This window comes from Chelonia mydas, chromosome 10, assembly GCF_015237465.2.
Source record: "Chelonia mydas isolate rCheMyd1 chromosome 10, rCheMyd1.pri.v2, whole genome shotgun sequence".
In the NCBI taxonomy this organism is placed as follows: domain Eukaryota; kingdom Metazoa; phylum Chordata; order Testudines; family Cheloniidae; genus Chelonia; species Chelonia mydas.
Genome location: NC_051250.2, coordinates 76,124,485 through 76,141,451, shown reverse-complemented (window position 1 = coordinate 76,141,451; position 16,967 = coordinate 76,124,485). Strand labels below are relative to the sequence as shown.

The 16,967-nt window shown below is 43.4% G+C and overlaps 1 protein-coding gene and 1 long non-coding RNA gene across 7 annotated transcripts in view; one reads left to right on the top strand and one right to left on the bottom strand.

Annotated features, from left to right (window-relative positions):
• Nucleotides 1-15,543, top strand: part of LOC122461987 — an 85,555-nt gene extending 70,012 nt beyond the window's left edge. For both annotated transcript variants that reach the window (XR_006284300.1, XR_006284301.1), the window contains exons 2-3: nt 8,530-8,586; nt 15,395-15,543. This is a non-coding gene — a long non-coding RNA (uncharacterized LOC122461987). The remainder of the gene's footprint in view (nt 1-8,529; nt 8,587-15,394) is intronic.
• The window catches only part of LRRK1 (leucine rich repeat kinase 1), a 107,540-nt gene that overhangs the window by 12,143 nt on the left and 78,430 nt on the right, over nt 1-16,967 (bottom strand). For all 5 annotated transcript variants that reach the window (XM_037909997.2, XM_037909998.2, XM_037910001.2 and 2 more), the window contains 9 exons: nt 16,075-16,214; nt 13,276-13,525; nt 9,584-9,750; nt 7,550-7,747; nt 6,616-6,893; nt 5,612-5,806; nt 4,566-4,717; nt 2,887-3,004; nt 1,025-1,141 (listed from right to left, as the gene is read on the bottom strand). In XM_037909997.2, the coding sequence (XP_037765925.1) occupies nt 1,025-1,141; nt 2,887-3,004; nt 4,566-4,717; nt 5,612-5,806; nt 6,616-6,893; nt 7,550-7,747; nt 9,584-9,750; nt 13,276-13,525; nt 16,075-16,214 (1,615 nt within the window). The remainder of the gene's footprint in view (nt 1-1,024; nt 1,142-2,886; nt 3,005-4,565; nt 4,718-5,611; nt 5,807-6,615; nt 6,894-7,549; nt 7,748-9,583; nt 9,751-13,275; nt 13,526-16,074; nt 16,215-16,967) is intronic.

Below are 16,967 nucleotides of genomic sequence, written 5' to 3'. Positions count from 1 at the left end.
GAGATAATATCCCTAGCCTGCCTTTTTGTTGTATGCCAATTCCTAACCCAAGAGAAAAAGGGCTGTTGATAAGGCATAGGAGATACGTATGCACGTATATACTGCATGCATGTAGACCAGGGGCGGCCAACCTGGGGCTCCGGAGCCACATGCAGTTCTTCAGAAGTTAATATGCGGCTCCTTGTACAGGCACCAACTCCGGGGCTGGATCTACAGGCGCCAACTTTCCAATGTGCCGGGGGGTGCTCACTGCTCAACCCCTGGCTCTGCCACAGGCCCTGCCCCGACTCCACCCCTTCCTGCCCCTCTCCTGAGTCTGGAGTGCCCTGGCTCCTCCCCCCGCCCCAGAGCCTCCTGCACGCCACGAAACAGCTGATCGGGAGGTGCGGGGAGGGAGGGGGAGGCGCTGATCGGCAGGGCTGCCGGCCGGCAGGAGGCACTGGGGTGGGGGAGCTGATGGGGGGCTACTGACGTATCACTGTGGCTCTTTGGCAATGTACATTGGTAAATTCCAGTTCCTTCTCAGGCTCCGGTTGGCCATCCGTGATGTAGAGTGTCCAATAAATATGCGCTTAAAAGAAATACTCAAGTCCTACATTAGGAATTAATCAATATCTATCCTAATCACTCAGTCACTTCCCCTCTACTCATCTTTCGCATTCACTTACACTAATTTTTTTCTAATGATGAGGTGGAAATGCAGCCGGAAAGCTTTAATGTAAAGAAAGCAGGTGTATTTTGACTACTTCCCCAGCAGATTCTGAAGTGCCATTTCTAGACCCTCCTGCCTCAGGTTCTCTCCATACCACTTCTAGACCTCTGCTCTCCTTGGCTTGGACACAGAGACCTGAAAACTGCTCTTTTTGCTCTGCCAGCAAGTTCTAGGATAGAGGAGTTCACAGCAATGCCCTTTAGTTATGCAGAGGATAGTGAAAAACAACATTATCTTGGACTCCTGGTTCCATAAGCAGAGTCTTTAGTTTCATTGATACCCTTTCCAATTGTGAGAAACATTCCTCTTTACCTTTTTTATGACAGGCACCGCTAAGAAGCAGCTCACGGTAGCTGGAGTGTCTAATCCCTTTTGTGGAGTATTTAAAGGACACATGCCTTGTAAACCATATACATAAATCTTCTGGTCCTGCAGATCAACAAGAGCAGAGGAAAATATGTTTAATTCAGTAATAATTTAATTTAGCTGCTTTTCACATTAACACATAAACAGTCTCAAATTTGTTCCCTATAAAACTGTCCAATTTGTGTTTCTGGAGGTTAATAATCTCCACTTTGGAGTTAATGTAGTTCTTTTTCGGCCAGCTTTTATCTTAAAAGTCCTCTCCCTGATGACTGTTTTGGCTTCTGTGATCCACACTGGTTGGAGAGGCTACCTTGGATTCCCCTTAATGCAGTGCATGATACCAAACACTGTCTGGTAATACAGGGATCAGATTTTTACCAAACCTGCAATCAGGTGAAAATATGATTGACTCCACACACAGTTCACATCTACTAGTGTTGTTAGGGAATTTTCTGCCAGGAAAATCAAAATTACATATGTTGTTTTGGTTAGTTTGCTGAACCCAACCAAAATATTTCATTTTCAGTCAGGTCAACATCAAACTGCATCTCCCTGTGGTGTTGCATTTCCTTAGGGGAGTTGAAGTTCAGATGCTTCATACCCCCACCCTACTATATGGACTGGGCCTCTTGGCTGCACTTCAGCTCCCATGATGCACTGCAGTTTCCCCTCTGACTAAGCTGCAGGGTGTATCATGGGAGATGTAGTTCAGCCAGGGAGACCAGCCCATACAAACGAATGAGGGCATGAAAAACCAGAACTACAGCTCTGAAGAAGCGGTGTGGCACTGTAAGAAGATGCGGGTTAATGTTAAAGGGACTTAAAACTAAACCTTTAATTTCAGTTCAAGTTGAAACAAAATATCTTATTTGTCAACATGTTTAATTTTTAATAAAAAGTGTCAAAATGAAATGTTTCAACCTTTCTAAATTGAAATTTTTCTGAGCTTTTCTTTCTGTGAAAAAATGCCTATATTTTTACTTTTTTTTTTACCTGATTCAGGACGAATAAAATATCAAAATATCAGAATTACCTGCAGGATGTAAATTCCAATTTTCACTCAGCTCCACTGTCCATACACATGCAATTAGAGCTGACTGAATTACCTATTACAAATAATTCACCCAATTCATTTAGCCCTTTTTCCATTTGTGAAGCTCTGACTTCTAGGAATTCGTTTGTAATGGTTCAACAGCTTTGCAAAAACATTTTTGTTTTGTGTTGGAGCCTGGTTACACTCAACACAGTTCTGTCTGAGGAGTAGATAGGGACCTAGAGAGATAAATCCACTGCGCTATCTTGGTCTTATCTTCTTAGGCAGGGATTTTAAAGGGCATAGGAGAGTTAGGCCCCCATTTCCCATAGACTTCCAACACCCTTCAGCCTCTTTTTAAATCCCCAGCCTCAATGTGTTTTCTTCCACCCCTTCCCCTTATCACTTACAGATAAGATTCTTTACCAGATAGAATCTCTCAGTGCTAATGTGCTATAACCTGGGACAGTTTTATGTTGGACAGCTGTTGTTTCCACGTTCATTCAGAACAGCAGAACATGGTCTTGGGATCAGTAGGCTCTAGACACTAGCTAAATAACAGGTGGAAACAATGTACCAGTGAGAAAGCATATGTAAAGTTTGACTGCCCATTTAAGACATCCATTGTCATGCTGATTCTCTGAGCTTTACCTTACTAATTTATTAAGCTAATACCACGTTGCTTTATAACACACCCGAATAAAGATTTCTCCAGCACAGCAATGAAGTGCGCACAACCGACAAGAAGAGAGCTGACATGTCAGATAACGTTTACCTCTGTGGCAGTCCACAGTGCACTCTGAACTTTTAACTGGCAGCATAACTTCATTCCTGGGCAGCTCATTCTCTCCACTTCTATGAGACCTTTCTCTGTATTTACCACCGTGTAGTTTCTGAAAGGAGCAAATGTAATTTGTTATAGCAACGGTGCCAACAGTAAAACAGCATTAGCAAGTATTTGCAATTAATGTGTTTGCACTGTACAATTTGGAGATCACCTAATGTTTTTGGCCAGGTCATGCATACTGTCAGCTCCTTAGCTACCCATCATCCTGCAGATGTATAAAATGCTCTTAAATCTTTTCTGGGGGAGAGGAAAGTATATCATAAAGGGAGAAAAATTCAGACATTTAAAAGCTCTTTCTGCTATTAACTGTTTGCTAAGTGTACTCCAACTGTTGTCTTGTTACTCTGATTATTTTACTGGCTAAATGAAAGAGAAGTGACACATCAAGAAAGGATGAAGGCCCTTGAGATGGTAAAATAATTTTTAACAAATTGATGAATGAATATTTTTGTGAATAAAAGCACTTCGTTTGTTTCACTATGGTTCACGGGGTCACATTGTATATGGGTTTTTGAACAAACCCTGGGTATTCACAAATGGGTCTATGAATCCCAGAAGTTGCAACTATTTTAGCACAAGTAGTTCTGAGTTCTAAAATGTATACGAGATGCGCATACCTTGTTACTCTTCTTTCAAAAATGAATTAGTTATCCAATCAGGGAGCAGAAATAATAATGTATGGCTTAAGTAACCAACCAAACACTATGAATGACAAATAGTGAAAGCAAACAGTTCATGAACAATGTGCAGAGCCAAAATTATTTACCCATACCATTTGGCAAATACTTGCCAATAGTGAATACTTGAATAGAAAATCTGGATCAGCTCATGAATGGTTTCCAAACCCAAAAACAGGCTATAAGTTCATAATCATAGAATATCAGGGTTGGAAGGGACTTCAGGAGATCATCTAGTCCAACCTCCTGCTCAAAGCAGGACCAATCCCCAATTTTTGCCCCAGATCCCTAAATGGCTCCTTCAAGGATTGAACTCACAACCCTAGGTTTAGCAGGCCAATGCTCAAACCACCGAGCTATCCCTGAATATTATTTATAAAAAGCAGCTTGACCAACATGTTCTTGAATCAAATACCAGCATCAGGTCCCAATTCAGCAAAGCATTTAAGCATTAATTAAGCATTGCTTAAGACCATCCCTATTCAGTAAAACACTTAAGTACATACTAAACTTAAGACATGTGGTTAAGACTAATTATTTCAAGGGGATTTAAGCACGGGCTTAAGTGCTTTGCTGAACAGGCATGGAATGCTGAATTGGTGCCTCAGTTCGGAAAGGCTTCGTGTCAAAAGGCCGCATTAGTAAAAAGAGATCATATCTAGTCTGATGTCTCTGTGTTTGTTATAGGTTCCTAATCTTGACCTGATATTATTTGATGATGAGCTAAGATCAGTAATACTCTCTATGAAATAACCACTGACATATTACTAATTAAAGCAGTCTGGGGAAATGATGCTGTATGTATCTTTGGAAATGCTCCTAATTCACTTTCACCTTCCTTTCGTACTGCCCCGTGGCATGAGTGCTGACATTGAAAGAGTCGATGTTAAATCAAGGAAGAATCGAAAAGGATAAAAACAAGCCCTCTACCTGGTGTCTTCCTTCCCATCCCAGAATACCACAGTGTATTCTTGGCCTTGGGAAGAGAAGAAGGAAGACTGCTTCCCACAGCAGAGCAGGTACATGAAAGTAGCAAATGTAGGATCTTTCATCTGTCCTACAACAGAAATGGCCAATGGACGCTGAGGGGGAAAAAAATTACATACACTTAATGGTGTGTACACGTCAGAGATTCTTTTGCAGGTTAAGAATGAACAATACATTCATAATAATTACTATTTATTACATCTATAGTTCCAGAGGCTGGGGATATCAAAAGAACCCAAGGGAGTTAGGTGCCCAAATCTGCACCCAAATCCCTTAAACTTCTTTCAAAATCCTGTCCCACAGGTGTTCCCTGAGTTTTGCATTTCAGTGCAAAACTAACATACATTACAAGAATCAAGGCCCATCTCTCTCTTTCCTCCCCTCTTCCTTGCCTCCCTCTCTCATTAGGATTTTATCTATGAACCTCTTGTGCTTTGAGAATTTAGGGAAGAGAGCCACACTCATTATAGAGTATAAGGGCTTGTTAATCAAAGCTCTGCCTGGCCCTTAGGTGAAGGACTGTGGCTCCAAAAATGCAAAATGATTAAAGAAAGCTGTAGTACAATGTAATCTCTGTTTGTATTTGGAACCCTTCCTGTCCCCAGAGTGCCTTTTTTTCAAAGCTCCTGAATTCCTTCTAGCTGCATTCACAGCATGACACGTCAGTAGTTTTTAATAATTAAGGGTGGAATCTTGCCCCATTGAAGTCAATGAGAGTTTTGCCATCGACTTCAATGGGCCATGATTTCACCATTAGGGTAAGCATACAGTTGCTCCATTCATGAAACCCAAACTGAAGTCAATGGAATTTTAGGGCCCCAATCACTAGCAGGTGTAAACAGGTGGCGCTCCATTGATGTCAGTGGAGCAGTGCCCACTGAGACCAGCTGAGGATCTAGCCCTTAGCATGTGGGGGGGGGGGGGCCTGCCCCGGTAACAAGCAGTAGATAAATGGTCAAAAAGCACCAATTGTCAGGCCTCTCTTGTACCTTTTCCGGCTTAGTGTCCCAACATTCCATCATGAGTGTCTGCATCCTGTGGAACTGCACTTCCCCCGGCTGCCCCAGAATGGGACGGATCCCTTTAGACAGCTTCTTCGCAATCTGAAGCTGATGTTGGCCGAGCACAGGCCGCTGTCCAGACAATAGTTCATATAGGACCATTCCATAGGAGAACATGTCCACCTAAGGCAAATATCACTCAGTTAAGCACAAAGCTGCCCCCATAGATGGGTATGGCTATTTCTTTGGAAGGGAGTTTTATTGTATGGTTAGAATTTGGGATAACATTGACAGCAGTGATGGAAACCAAACAATACATGAATAAGCATTAAGAGGTAATAAAATAAGATCAGCAGCACATTCAGCATATGCATGGAAGGTGAAATGCACCCCCGTGCGGTGGGCCAGGCTTATGCATATCTTAAGTGTTGCCTAGCCTTAGGCTGGCTCCTATGTACGGGGTTAATTTCTTCTAGAAAGAATGAATGGACCTAAATGAACAATCCAAATCATTTTGTTCCCAGCAAGGAATCTTCCATGACACACAGACATTTCCAATCTAGCTGAAATCAGTGCTATGAATAAGGAGTTCAGTTTGCATGTGCCTTGCTCATATCTTGCGGATCGTTAACACAACGACACACCTAGTTTCTTCATCAGTGATTCCATTAAATCAGGTCTCTTTGCAGAAGTGGGTGCCTCAAGTTAAGATTCCTAAATCCATAGTTAGGCACCTAAATAATGGTCTGATTTTTCAGAGGTGTTGAGTAACTCCCACTGAAGAGAATTTGTTGTTGGGCACCTCTGAAAATCCAGCTATTTACCTAGATGCCTAAATATGTACTCAGGAGCACAGCTTTAGGTACCCCCTTTTGAAAACCTTGGCTTTAGTCAGCACATGTGAGAAAACTCCATGAAGGGCCTTGATGAGCATCTTTTTCATTGGGTTATAGATGAGAACAGTGCCACTTCAATGGACATTTCTTAGTTACCTTTTCATCATAGACTATTCGAGGCCTAATCTCTGGGGCTTGGTACCCAGGAGTGCCTTCCACTCCAAGAGCTCCTTCATGGAATGACTGCCGAGAAATCCCATAGTCAGACAGTTTGATGTTGATATGCTCTTTAATGTCCAGGGACCACACTAAAATATTGTCTGACTTTAGGTCACAGAATATGATGTTTTTCTTATGCAGGTAGGCAAGGCCTGTTGCAATCTGATATGCTATTTTCTGGGTCAGCAGGCGCCCCAGTGGCACAAAGGAAGCCCCTGTTATAAAGGAAAAACACTGTGTTCATTAGAGCAGACTTTCAAAAGGATGACAGTTCTTGTCATTTTAATCTGACCTAGTGGAAACAATCTACCTGTTAAAATGTCACTCTGAATGGGATGATCTGAAGTGGCACCATTCATGTTACTTTAGACAGAACTCTGTCAGGTTTTTTTTAACCCCTTAATTTCAGCGGTTCATAATACTCCCATTGTTGAGCTGAAACTAGACAAAGTGCAGACAGGGCCAAGTTATTAAAGGGGCCTCATCCCAGTTCTGGATTTTATGCCATTAAATTAACAGCGGCAAAATTACAGGTACATAGGATAGCATTTAGATCTCTAAATATCTGATTTGCAGGGGGAAAATTGCACATGCAGAATTAAAATGAGATTTGGATACCCAATCCCCATTAATTTTAAGGGGAACTGGGTATACAGATTTTTTACATAGTTTTGAAAAGCTCAGCCTTATTGGCAGTTTTCATGAGACCCCCTCCAAAGTCCCAATTTGAAAGAAATTCCATCACTGCCCACCAAACTTGGAAAAAACATTATTCTACCACTCAAAAAATAGCTTGAGTGTTGCAGGCCATTTGCTCACACTGGGACATAGGGATTTCATTATTTTCAGGGAGCAGGTTCGGGGCTGTTACCTTTGGACTTTCCAGATAACACAGTTGCGAGGCTGCCCAAGGGGGCCAACTCTAAGGCAAAGCAGAGAGGATGGATGCTAATCCCAATCAAGGAAACGATGCAGGGGTGTTGCAAGGAGTGGAGCATGCTGGCTTCCTGGCGGAACTCGGAGAAGTTCTTCATGGCGTCCATAGCTCGCAAGTGCTTCAGCATGGTATCTAGCAAAACACACAGGCCTGTTTTCACTTCAGCACATGGCATTGCAATAGGGGAACCCAGCAATGCAGCATTAGCGGTTTTCTTGAAAGCTAAAACTGTTTATAGAATTCTAAGAGCTGAGAAAACTACTGTAGGAAGCAAACCATGTCCTTGCTTACTCTAATGATGGTGTTTTGGGCCATCCCCTCCTTAGCATGAGCTGCTAATAGGCATTATTGGTACTGTCAGTGGGAGTTACACGAGTGCATTAGGAAGCAACTGGGGGTGGGATTTTTTGACTTAGGAGTGTAAGACCCACTGAAAGTCGGTGGGACTTGTGTTCTTCCATAACGTAAGTGCTTTTGAAAATCCTTCCCTACACTCTTTACAGCAGGGAGTCAGCAATACATAAGCAGCATGTTACTATTATATAAAACTTCAAGGGCAAGAGACTTGCCCGCTCTGGCTGCAACCCCAGCACAGGAGCCGTGCACAACAGCAGTCCTCGTGCTAAGGGAAAGCAGAGGCCATTCATGGCTAGCCTTGCTGTTAGCACTGGTCTTTCCAAAGGACGTGTGCCATTGAGGCAGTAGCTGTGCTCCTCCACAGCTCACGGAGGCCCCGTATGCTTAAAACCAGAAGTGAGCACAGTGAGGTGGAACAGCCTTCCAAGGATAATGAAGGAAGCCCCATGACTTGTGATCTAAAACTAAACTGGCCAGAGTACTGGTAGACTCACTGCACTAGCCTCCATGCGATTGACCGGATGATCTAACTGACCTTTCCTGTGTTTAACGTCTAGGACTCGCTAACACTCCCAGTGAAGGGAGCACCTCAGAGAAGGCCCGGCTTTTAGAAGGTATGATGATTGATTTAGTAGCATTTGTATTATGGTGGAGGTCCCAATTAAGCTGAGTGCTAGGTGCTGTACAGACACGAGAGACAGTCCCTGCCCCAAAAAGCTGACAGTCTAAGTAGAAAAGACACAGGAAGTATCATCACCCCCATTTTACAGGTGGAGAACTGAGGTAAAGATTGATTAAATGACTTGGCCAAGGTCACAGCTAGAAACTGAACCCAGATCTCTTGAGTTCCAGTCAAGTGCGTTGTCCACGCAACCACCTCTCTACAGCCAGACAGCTCGGGTTATGAGAGTCACAAGAAGGATGGAGCATTGAGATTTTGTCTTCTCCCCCAAACTGAGGCTCTGTCTTGTTAGAGCTCCCAGCCCCCTGCTGGCCAGCACATGAGGTTTCATGTCAAAACTGAGAATCCAAACTCAAACCCCCAGTGCAGAAGTGCATTGTGTGCCAATGACTGCCAGCTGGCCTCAGTTCTCCATTTCTTATACGTGTTTTCATAGGGTATGCCTCCACGGCACAAAACCCCTGCAGCAGCATGTCTCAGAGCCCAGGTCAACTAACTCGGGCTTGTGCTGTGGGGCTAGAAATAGCAGTGTAGGCATTCAGGCTCAGGCTGGAGACTTGGCTCCCAGACCCTCCTCCCTCCCCAGGTTTCAGAGACCAGGCTCCGGCCCAAGCAGGAACATCTACACTGCTATTATTAGCCTCGTAACGAAAACCCCGTGACTCCAAGTCAACTGACCCGAGCTCTGAGATTTGAAGCTACAGGGTTGTTGTTGTTTTTTGCTGTGGAGATGTACCCAAAAAGGCTTTTTAAAAATACATCAATATTCCTTCCCTTACAAGTTTTGCTGTATATTGGGAAGCTGTATTTAAACAGGTGCTGCCAGCCCTTAGCAGACTGAAGACGATTCAATCATAACTTGTAAACTCACTGCGGACAGAGCAGATTTAAAAACATACTCCCCCCCCCATGCGTTCTGTGCACTGTACCTGTAGCCGAATTAGGAGAACTCTTGCATTTCTTAATCTGATATCTCTTCACCGCCACGGGTTTTCCTTGGTATTTTGCCTGATATATAATGGTTCCACTTCCACCCTGGCCAAGAACATTGTTTTCATTTTCACTGTATTCTAGTTTACTATTTTCCAGAAATAGTCTGCCAGAAATGTAACAAAAAAATAATATTTAAAGGAACTGTAATTTGTACGTTTAATCTGATTTTTTGCACATTTTTAAACAGATTTTCATTTCAATAAAAGGTTTCCACCGAGAGGACATGACTGGAAAGTCACTTTGTTGTCCTGAGATATTTTGCATGCCAGTACACATTGCACATTTTTCGCACAGGAAGAGCGACGTGGGCAAACCTGCAAAATGGGCTGTCCACTGAGTCAAACATATCTCATCGGAAACCAACAAGATCCTGAAAGGCATCAGGGTGCCAAGCTCCGTTTCTATGTTGATGATGTAAATCCAGCTGATATGGACAATATATGGCCAGTTTAATAGGTTTTTACTTCCGTTGCCTTCCAGCAGGACTGGACTGTGCTCTGAAATCTGAATATTCTAACCAGCCAGCTGTTACCAGGCTGCAATTCATCATTTTCCCACCCTTCCCGAGACAGCTTTTACAGCCACTCTGACTTCAAACATTTCTACTTGCCTTGTTGTATTAGTCAAATAAAACTAACAAATGACACCCCTGATGAGGGCCCACATGCCGCAGTGTTGGCGAGTTTGTCCAGAATGACCCATTAAAACTACCTGGAGAAAGGAATGCCGCTGTTAAAATGGTTTATTTGACAGGCACACATGACTCAGCGCAAATATTGGGAGCTCAGGCAGCAGCTGATTAGAGCCCTCAGAGCTCTGCACCATGCCCAACAGAAAGATCTGAGTCAGACAGACAGAATGCGAAGGACACGAACTGTCTAAGTGCCCAGATGGCCTTATGAAGGCCCCCCAGCCATTTTATACTCTACTTAGTAAGAGTGGATTCTTTACCCTCTGGAGCCCAGTGTGTGCCCGTCTTATACACATCACACATATGGGGTCATTTATCCTCAGAGCCATGCAAAATGTTTGCACTGGGACCAGGTGAATGGTGGCTGCTTACAGGCTTCATGAAAAGGCAAAATTCAGCCCAGTTTCATCAAAAGGGTCAGTGCAAACATTAGAGGTTTCACGTCAAATCCAGGTGAAACTTCATGGCACTGGCTCAATTTGCTTTGAGTATGTGAGTTCACTTATACCCAAAACTGAGCTGCATGAACCAAAAGCAAATGTTACACAACAGGTGCAATGCAAAAGATAGAATCTTAGTTATATGAAAAAAGAAAAGGAGTACTTGTGGCACCTTAGAGACTAACAAGTTTATTTGAGCATAAGCTTTCGTGAGCTACAGCTCACTTCATCGGATGCATTCAGATGAAGTGAGCTGTAGCTCACGAAAACTTATGCTCAAATAAATTTGTTAGTCTCTAAGGTGCCACAAGTACTCCTCGTTCTTTTTGCGGATATAGACTAACACGGCTGCTACGCTGAAACCCTTAGTTATATGAAACTCTCAACAATTTAATCTAAGCCTGGGAATAAAAATGTCTACTTTTCCCTTAAATCTGTTCCTAGATTGTGACTCTTCCCCCCCCCCCCCCCCCATTACAAAGCATATAATGGCCTTGATGAAGACATCCAAGGTCATGTATGTCAGACAGGACACAAAAAGGCCTCCTAACTTTCTTTATAGGTTGACTGTCCTCAACCATCTTTCAGGTTCTCCTTGTGCCTCATAGGTCAGAGTGTCTCAACCACAGTATTGCCAATGAAATGGGTTTTTGTGAGTGGGTCAGGCGCCTAGCTCCTTTACTGGAGACATCCAGAAAAATAAACACTTCGTCTCACAGCATATGGCACCCTAAATTATTTCATTACTGAGAGGGCCTCAAAAATCAAAATGAAATGGGTTCCTTCAGCCTTTCTACAGACGCTGTAGTAGGTTACGGCAAGCCCTCCTTTTCTTGTATGTGTTTTAGTACACAATGCATCAAACACGGGTTAAAAATTGGTGTGCAACTTGGAATGGCCTTTGAGTCAAAAGGAAAGGTCTGTCAGACAGGCAGACAGAGATGCATTTATAGAAAATCATCCTCCATATGGAATGCTTATCTAGTCCCTAACTTGGACGTGCAAAACCTTTTGATCCAACCCCACACTCTCCTGGTGACCTCCCTGATGAGCTTGGAAGAGAAACTTCCCTACCCACTAATCCTTTGGGAGATTTTCTTTCCTGCCTTCAATGCGCCAACACAGGGAGTGAGTAGGAATGGGCTAGGGTTTGGTTCAGAGGGGGTGAAGAGCATGAGGAAAAGGGTAAAGATTTAGACTTTGTGGTTGGGTAGAAACAGCAGAGGAATTGGGAAGAAGCAATAAACCAGAAACCACAGGACATATATGAAGGAGATAAAGGCCTTTATCAAATCGTTCAGATTCACTTCAGGGCGTGAGGGGAAAAAATTGTGCCAGTGTTTCGCTTCTTTTCTTTTTTTAAAGCATCAGTTCTCCCAGCCTCATTCATTATTAGGTTTGTAAAATGCATTAATCACTGTGGAATAGGCTCCATTACTCAGAGGATTAAAGTTTTCCTGAAGTAATAGGAAAAGTAACCTAAAATAGCTTTTAGGGGACCAAGGTCTAGGATTTTGGTCTCTGTGTAAACTTCAGGAAATATCATCACTTCCTAGAGCAGATTTGATTTAATGCCCACCTTCTGGTGGGTCAAATATGCTTTCGACAGCAAAAGTGCTTTAATTTTCTCAAGGAAGGAAACTGTGCTATCCAAACCAATTACAGGGTACAGGAGTCAATCCTCCTAGAAAAGTAGTTAAATAGTTTAAAGTTTCTGTCTGGGGCAGCGTAGCCTTCTACAGAGTACAGGGCTTTCTGCAGAGGAGGAAAGAAGTCTCTCTGATTTGCAGCCAAAGCCCCTGAATCTGCTCCTGATGCTGCATGTCCGATATCATCCCACAAGAGCAGAAACTGCCACCTGCCATGAAGGGATGTTTGTAATTGTTTACCAGGAAGGGTCTGAAGAAATTCATTGCACACAGGCCGTGTAAGGGCTAGAGGTTGAAGTTAACCCATTTCAGTAACCCACTCGTGGCTTCCAGATTAAAACCCCAGCTCTGAACAAATCCAAATTTGAATCCAAGTCTGAACACTGTGACTGATCCCCAAATCAAAACATCCCCAAACCATATGGACGTTCAAATGCAGATCGGGATGGGCACTTTGCAGCACTCTATAGTGTTAGTGCCCTATTAAAAATCTCCTGAAAGAGACATATTGCACCAACCCCTGGCCAGAATATGTTACCAAAGACAGTAGAGAACACGGTCACTTTTTAAAAAGTGACTTTCACATCGTACCACAGGAACCTCAGGAGCCTTTACAAGGCGATGAGTCAGATACTGACAGTGTACAGTGACTGTGTAAGCAAATGTAATGACTATGTAGGCGGATATAGGCTAGGATACAACGACATGGCTGGGAGTCATGGGTAGATGAATTTGTCTCCCCATCAAGGGTCAATATGGACCTCCAGTGGTCGTGAAGTAGAGGAAATGCAAACTGAATTATTCATAGACATTTTGAAGTCCAATCAATGACTGTCAAGTAACATTACCTGGCAGGAAAATCTGTCATGAAGAGCTCTGGGACCAGCTCTTGTAGAGGAACTGGGATGTTAGGGTGACTAGGACATGTGATACAATCCAGTTCTATAGCAGTCAGAACACAATCTTCCATGTTAAAGTACTGCTCATCTTCCGATTTATCAGGTGGCCCATTCTCCTGTGTCCTAGAAGTTGCACAGATCTGACATGGGACATACTGTTCCATTAGCAAAGTCCCATCACTCTCCGTGGCCGTCAGTGCTAAAAATAATTAAAAAAAAGAAGTGATATTGAACAGCAATGTCCAATGCATTCAAATGTATACCTCTTCTGCATGAAATCAGTGCCTGAGAAGTCCCATGTAAGTCTCGTGTAATCCCTCACTTGACTCCCATGCTTTCAAACCTGGTGGTAGGAGCTCCTCTAGTTTATCACCTGTGATAAAAAGTAGCTATTTGCCAAATACACAAAAGGCAGCAAGGACAGGGTTGGATAGAGACGTTCTCTGGATTGTTGAGATAACTCAAGAGGCCTGGCAGGTTTTCATTTAGGTATCAGGAATAAGTATAATGCAGGGCATGCAAGTAATACATTTTCAGCACACTAGAAATTTAAAAGTTCATGGATAGGAAAAGCCTTCTTATGAAGCAATTCTCCATGGCTTTAGTTAGCGACACTTCAGAAAGATGGAGTCCATTGCAATGAATAGAAAGGCACAAGCATGTCTGTCCCTTTAAAACAGAGAGGGAGAAAAACTGGCAGAGCTCCTTCCTCTTTCTGACACTGCTTTAGCCAGAATCAAGCAAGCAGACAAAGAATCAGAGACACAGCACCCAGGGGTCATGGGCCAAAGTAGTCTTTCATTTAACAGAATCTATTGTAAATGTTACTTTACAGCGGGGGTTCTGAACCTGTGAGTTAGAGGGTTGTGACCAGCCACAATCTGAGGCAGTGATACTCAGACCTCAGTGGTTCAGGAGCCAAATTAGCAATCAACATTATCCAAAAGAGCCACAGGAGTGTGAATTCATTGCTTCATGTGGTATACTATCATATATTCTTATTTAAACAGTATGACGGGAAATTTTTAGAGCATGGCTACACTTGCAGATGTACAGTGATTTGAGTTAAACCAGCCTTTGGAGAGCGCAGTGAGGAAAGCGCTGCGGTCTGTCCACCCTGACAGCTTCGAGCGCACTTGCAGCGGCATTGGGCGCGGTGCATTATGGGCAGATATCCCAGCATGCAAGTGGCTGCACCGTGCTTTTCTAATGGGGGTGGGTGGGGTGGAGTGTGACAGGGAGTGTGCTGTGTGTATGTGAGGGGAGAGAGAGTGGGTTTTTGGGGGGCTGAGAGCATGTCAGCATACTGTCTTGTAAGTTCAGACAGCAGCAGTCCCCCCTCCCCCAGCCTCTCTCTCTCTCGCACATCTTTCCACACTAATGGTTGCTTTGTCTCGGAGCAGATAAGCAGCCGGCTGTCAGAAACGGAGCTTTCAAAGGGCATATCTGCATTCCTGCAGAGATTCAAAAACAATGACAAGAGTGGCCACTTGACTTAAGGGGATTATGGGACATTTCCGGAGGCTGATCAGAGCGCAGTAATGCAACACCTCGTCCATACTGGCACGGCGGCGCTCCAGCGGCGGTGCAGCAAACGTTATTCCACTCGCGGAGGTGGAGTACCAGCAGTGCTGTAGCTGCGGAGTCAGAGCGCTCTACCTGCCTTGCCAGTGTGGACGGGGCGTGAGCTAGTGCGCCTGGGGCTCCTTTATTGCGCTGTGACTCGCAAGTGTAGCCAAGCCCTTAATATATATAGTTCTGTAGTTACCAGTCTGAAAAGGAATGATAAGAATTCCTCCTTAGACAACTAGAGGCACAGGACAGGGACACTAGACATGTGCATTGTAAGTTTTAGAAATGGGCCAACAAGTCTTGCTGGATGGGCTGCTGGCCTCTCTTTTGACCCAAACGGCCCACTGGCTGGCATCCTCCACTTGTATCTATATTGCTGATCATCCCTCCGTGTCCGAATATGCTTCTTTGGGATCACGGCGCTGGTCAGTCTTCAATGATTAAAAAAAAAAACCAATCCAAACACAAATGAAAGTTTTATTTTCCCCCTTTGCAGAGTGATCGCTGATAAAACAGATGAGCAAAGGTTGATCTACGGCAGCTCACAGCACTATTTTCTGGTGAAGATCTCAGATCAATACCTGCCAACACTAATCTCTAAAGCAGCATGCGGTCACCTGGGACACAGCACATTATTTTTTAAATCAAAATCTATTTGTGGGTTACAAACATCACTTGGGGAAACAGTGGGCCTGATTCTGATCTCCCTTATGGTGTAAATCAGGAGTAACTCCATGCAAGTATAAAACTAGCACAAGGGGCTCAGACACACTGATGTAACTTACCTAAGCAGTATGGACCTGACTCTGCTTCCATGAAATTCAACGGAGGATCTGATCACTGACTTCTGCAGGAGCAGGTTTGGACCCTGTTTGCACCATAACATCTAATTTATGTTTGCTTTTCGGATTTTGAGGGATTGAGCGCTCTGGATACACTGTTCACACCACGCGGTGTCAGTAAAGGTTTATATTATATTGCATTGAATCTGCTGTTGCCTCTAGATTGTAAAATCCTTGGAGCAGGGACCTATTTTGAGTTTTTTGTAGCACTCTTCAACTGTTGCATCACATTGTGCACATTGACAGCACCATCAAGGAATAATTTCCAAAACAGGAATAATTTCCAAAATAAATTCCAAAACAATGTACAGAATGCTACAGTTGTTCTTCTTACCTGGAAACCACTGATCTATCAAGGAATTGACATGATCTGTGATGAAAGCCATTGCTGAAAAATCTCTTGCTTCTGATTGGCAAATGATTTTAATTCCACCACTTTTTTTCTTTTTCCAGTTCACATCAGAAGATTCCACACTAAGTAATGGAGAGCATGAAACACCCAAATAAGGCATTTGTAAAGCATGAATGTTAACAGTTTTTCTTTAGCAAAATCATTGATAAGCAGAGCCACAAAACCACAAGTAATTAACAAGTACTTAAAAGGAAAGTGTCTTCGATTACATATAAATATGATCCCCAAACTGAATCTATCGTTCTCTGGAGAGAGCATTCTTGCACAGAAATAAGCAAAAGCTGGATGCTTACAAAGTGCACATGGTAAAGAAGGTCATAGTCTGAGTGAAGAGAGGCTGGTGGAGATTATACTGGAAGCAATAAATAAAGTGCTGAAGGGTTAAGAGTCTTAAAAACCAATATAAAACTCTAAGAACCATATTTTCAAAGGAGCTTCAAAAACATGCTTGCAAAATATGTGGATATATCCTTTTGTGTACAGCCCCGGGTATTTGTGCACAAAATAATGGGCTCTTGTGAAAACTGGGTAATTGTATGCAAAGAGCTGAATGTCCTTCTGCCCCAACAAAGCCTGAGTAAATGGGCTTTGTGTGAGAATTTAATATGGTTAGGTAGATGGTACACATCCACCAAACCCAAGAGAGAGGAAGGATGGTCCAGTGGTTAGGTACTGGCCGAGAACTTGGGAGACCTGAGTTCAAGTCCCACGGACCTCCTGTGTGACCTTAAGAGAGTCACTCAGCCCAGATTCTCAAAGGTATTTAGGTACCTAACTCCCATACATTTCACAGGACTTAGGCACCAAAGTCCCCT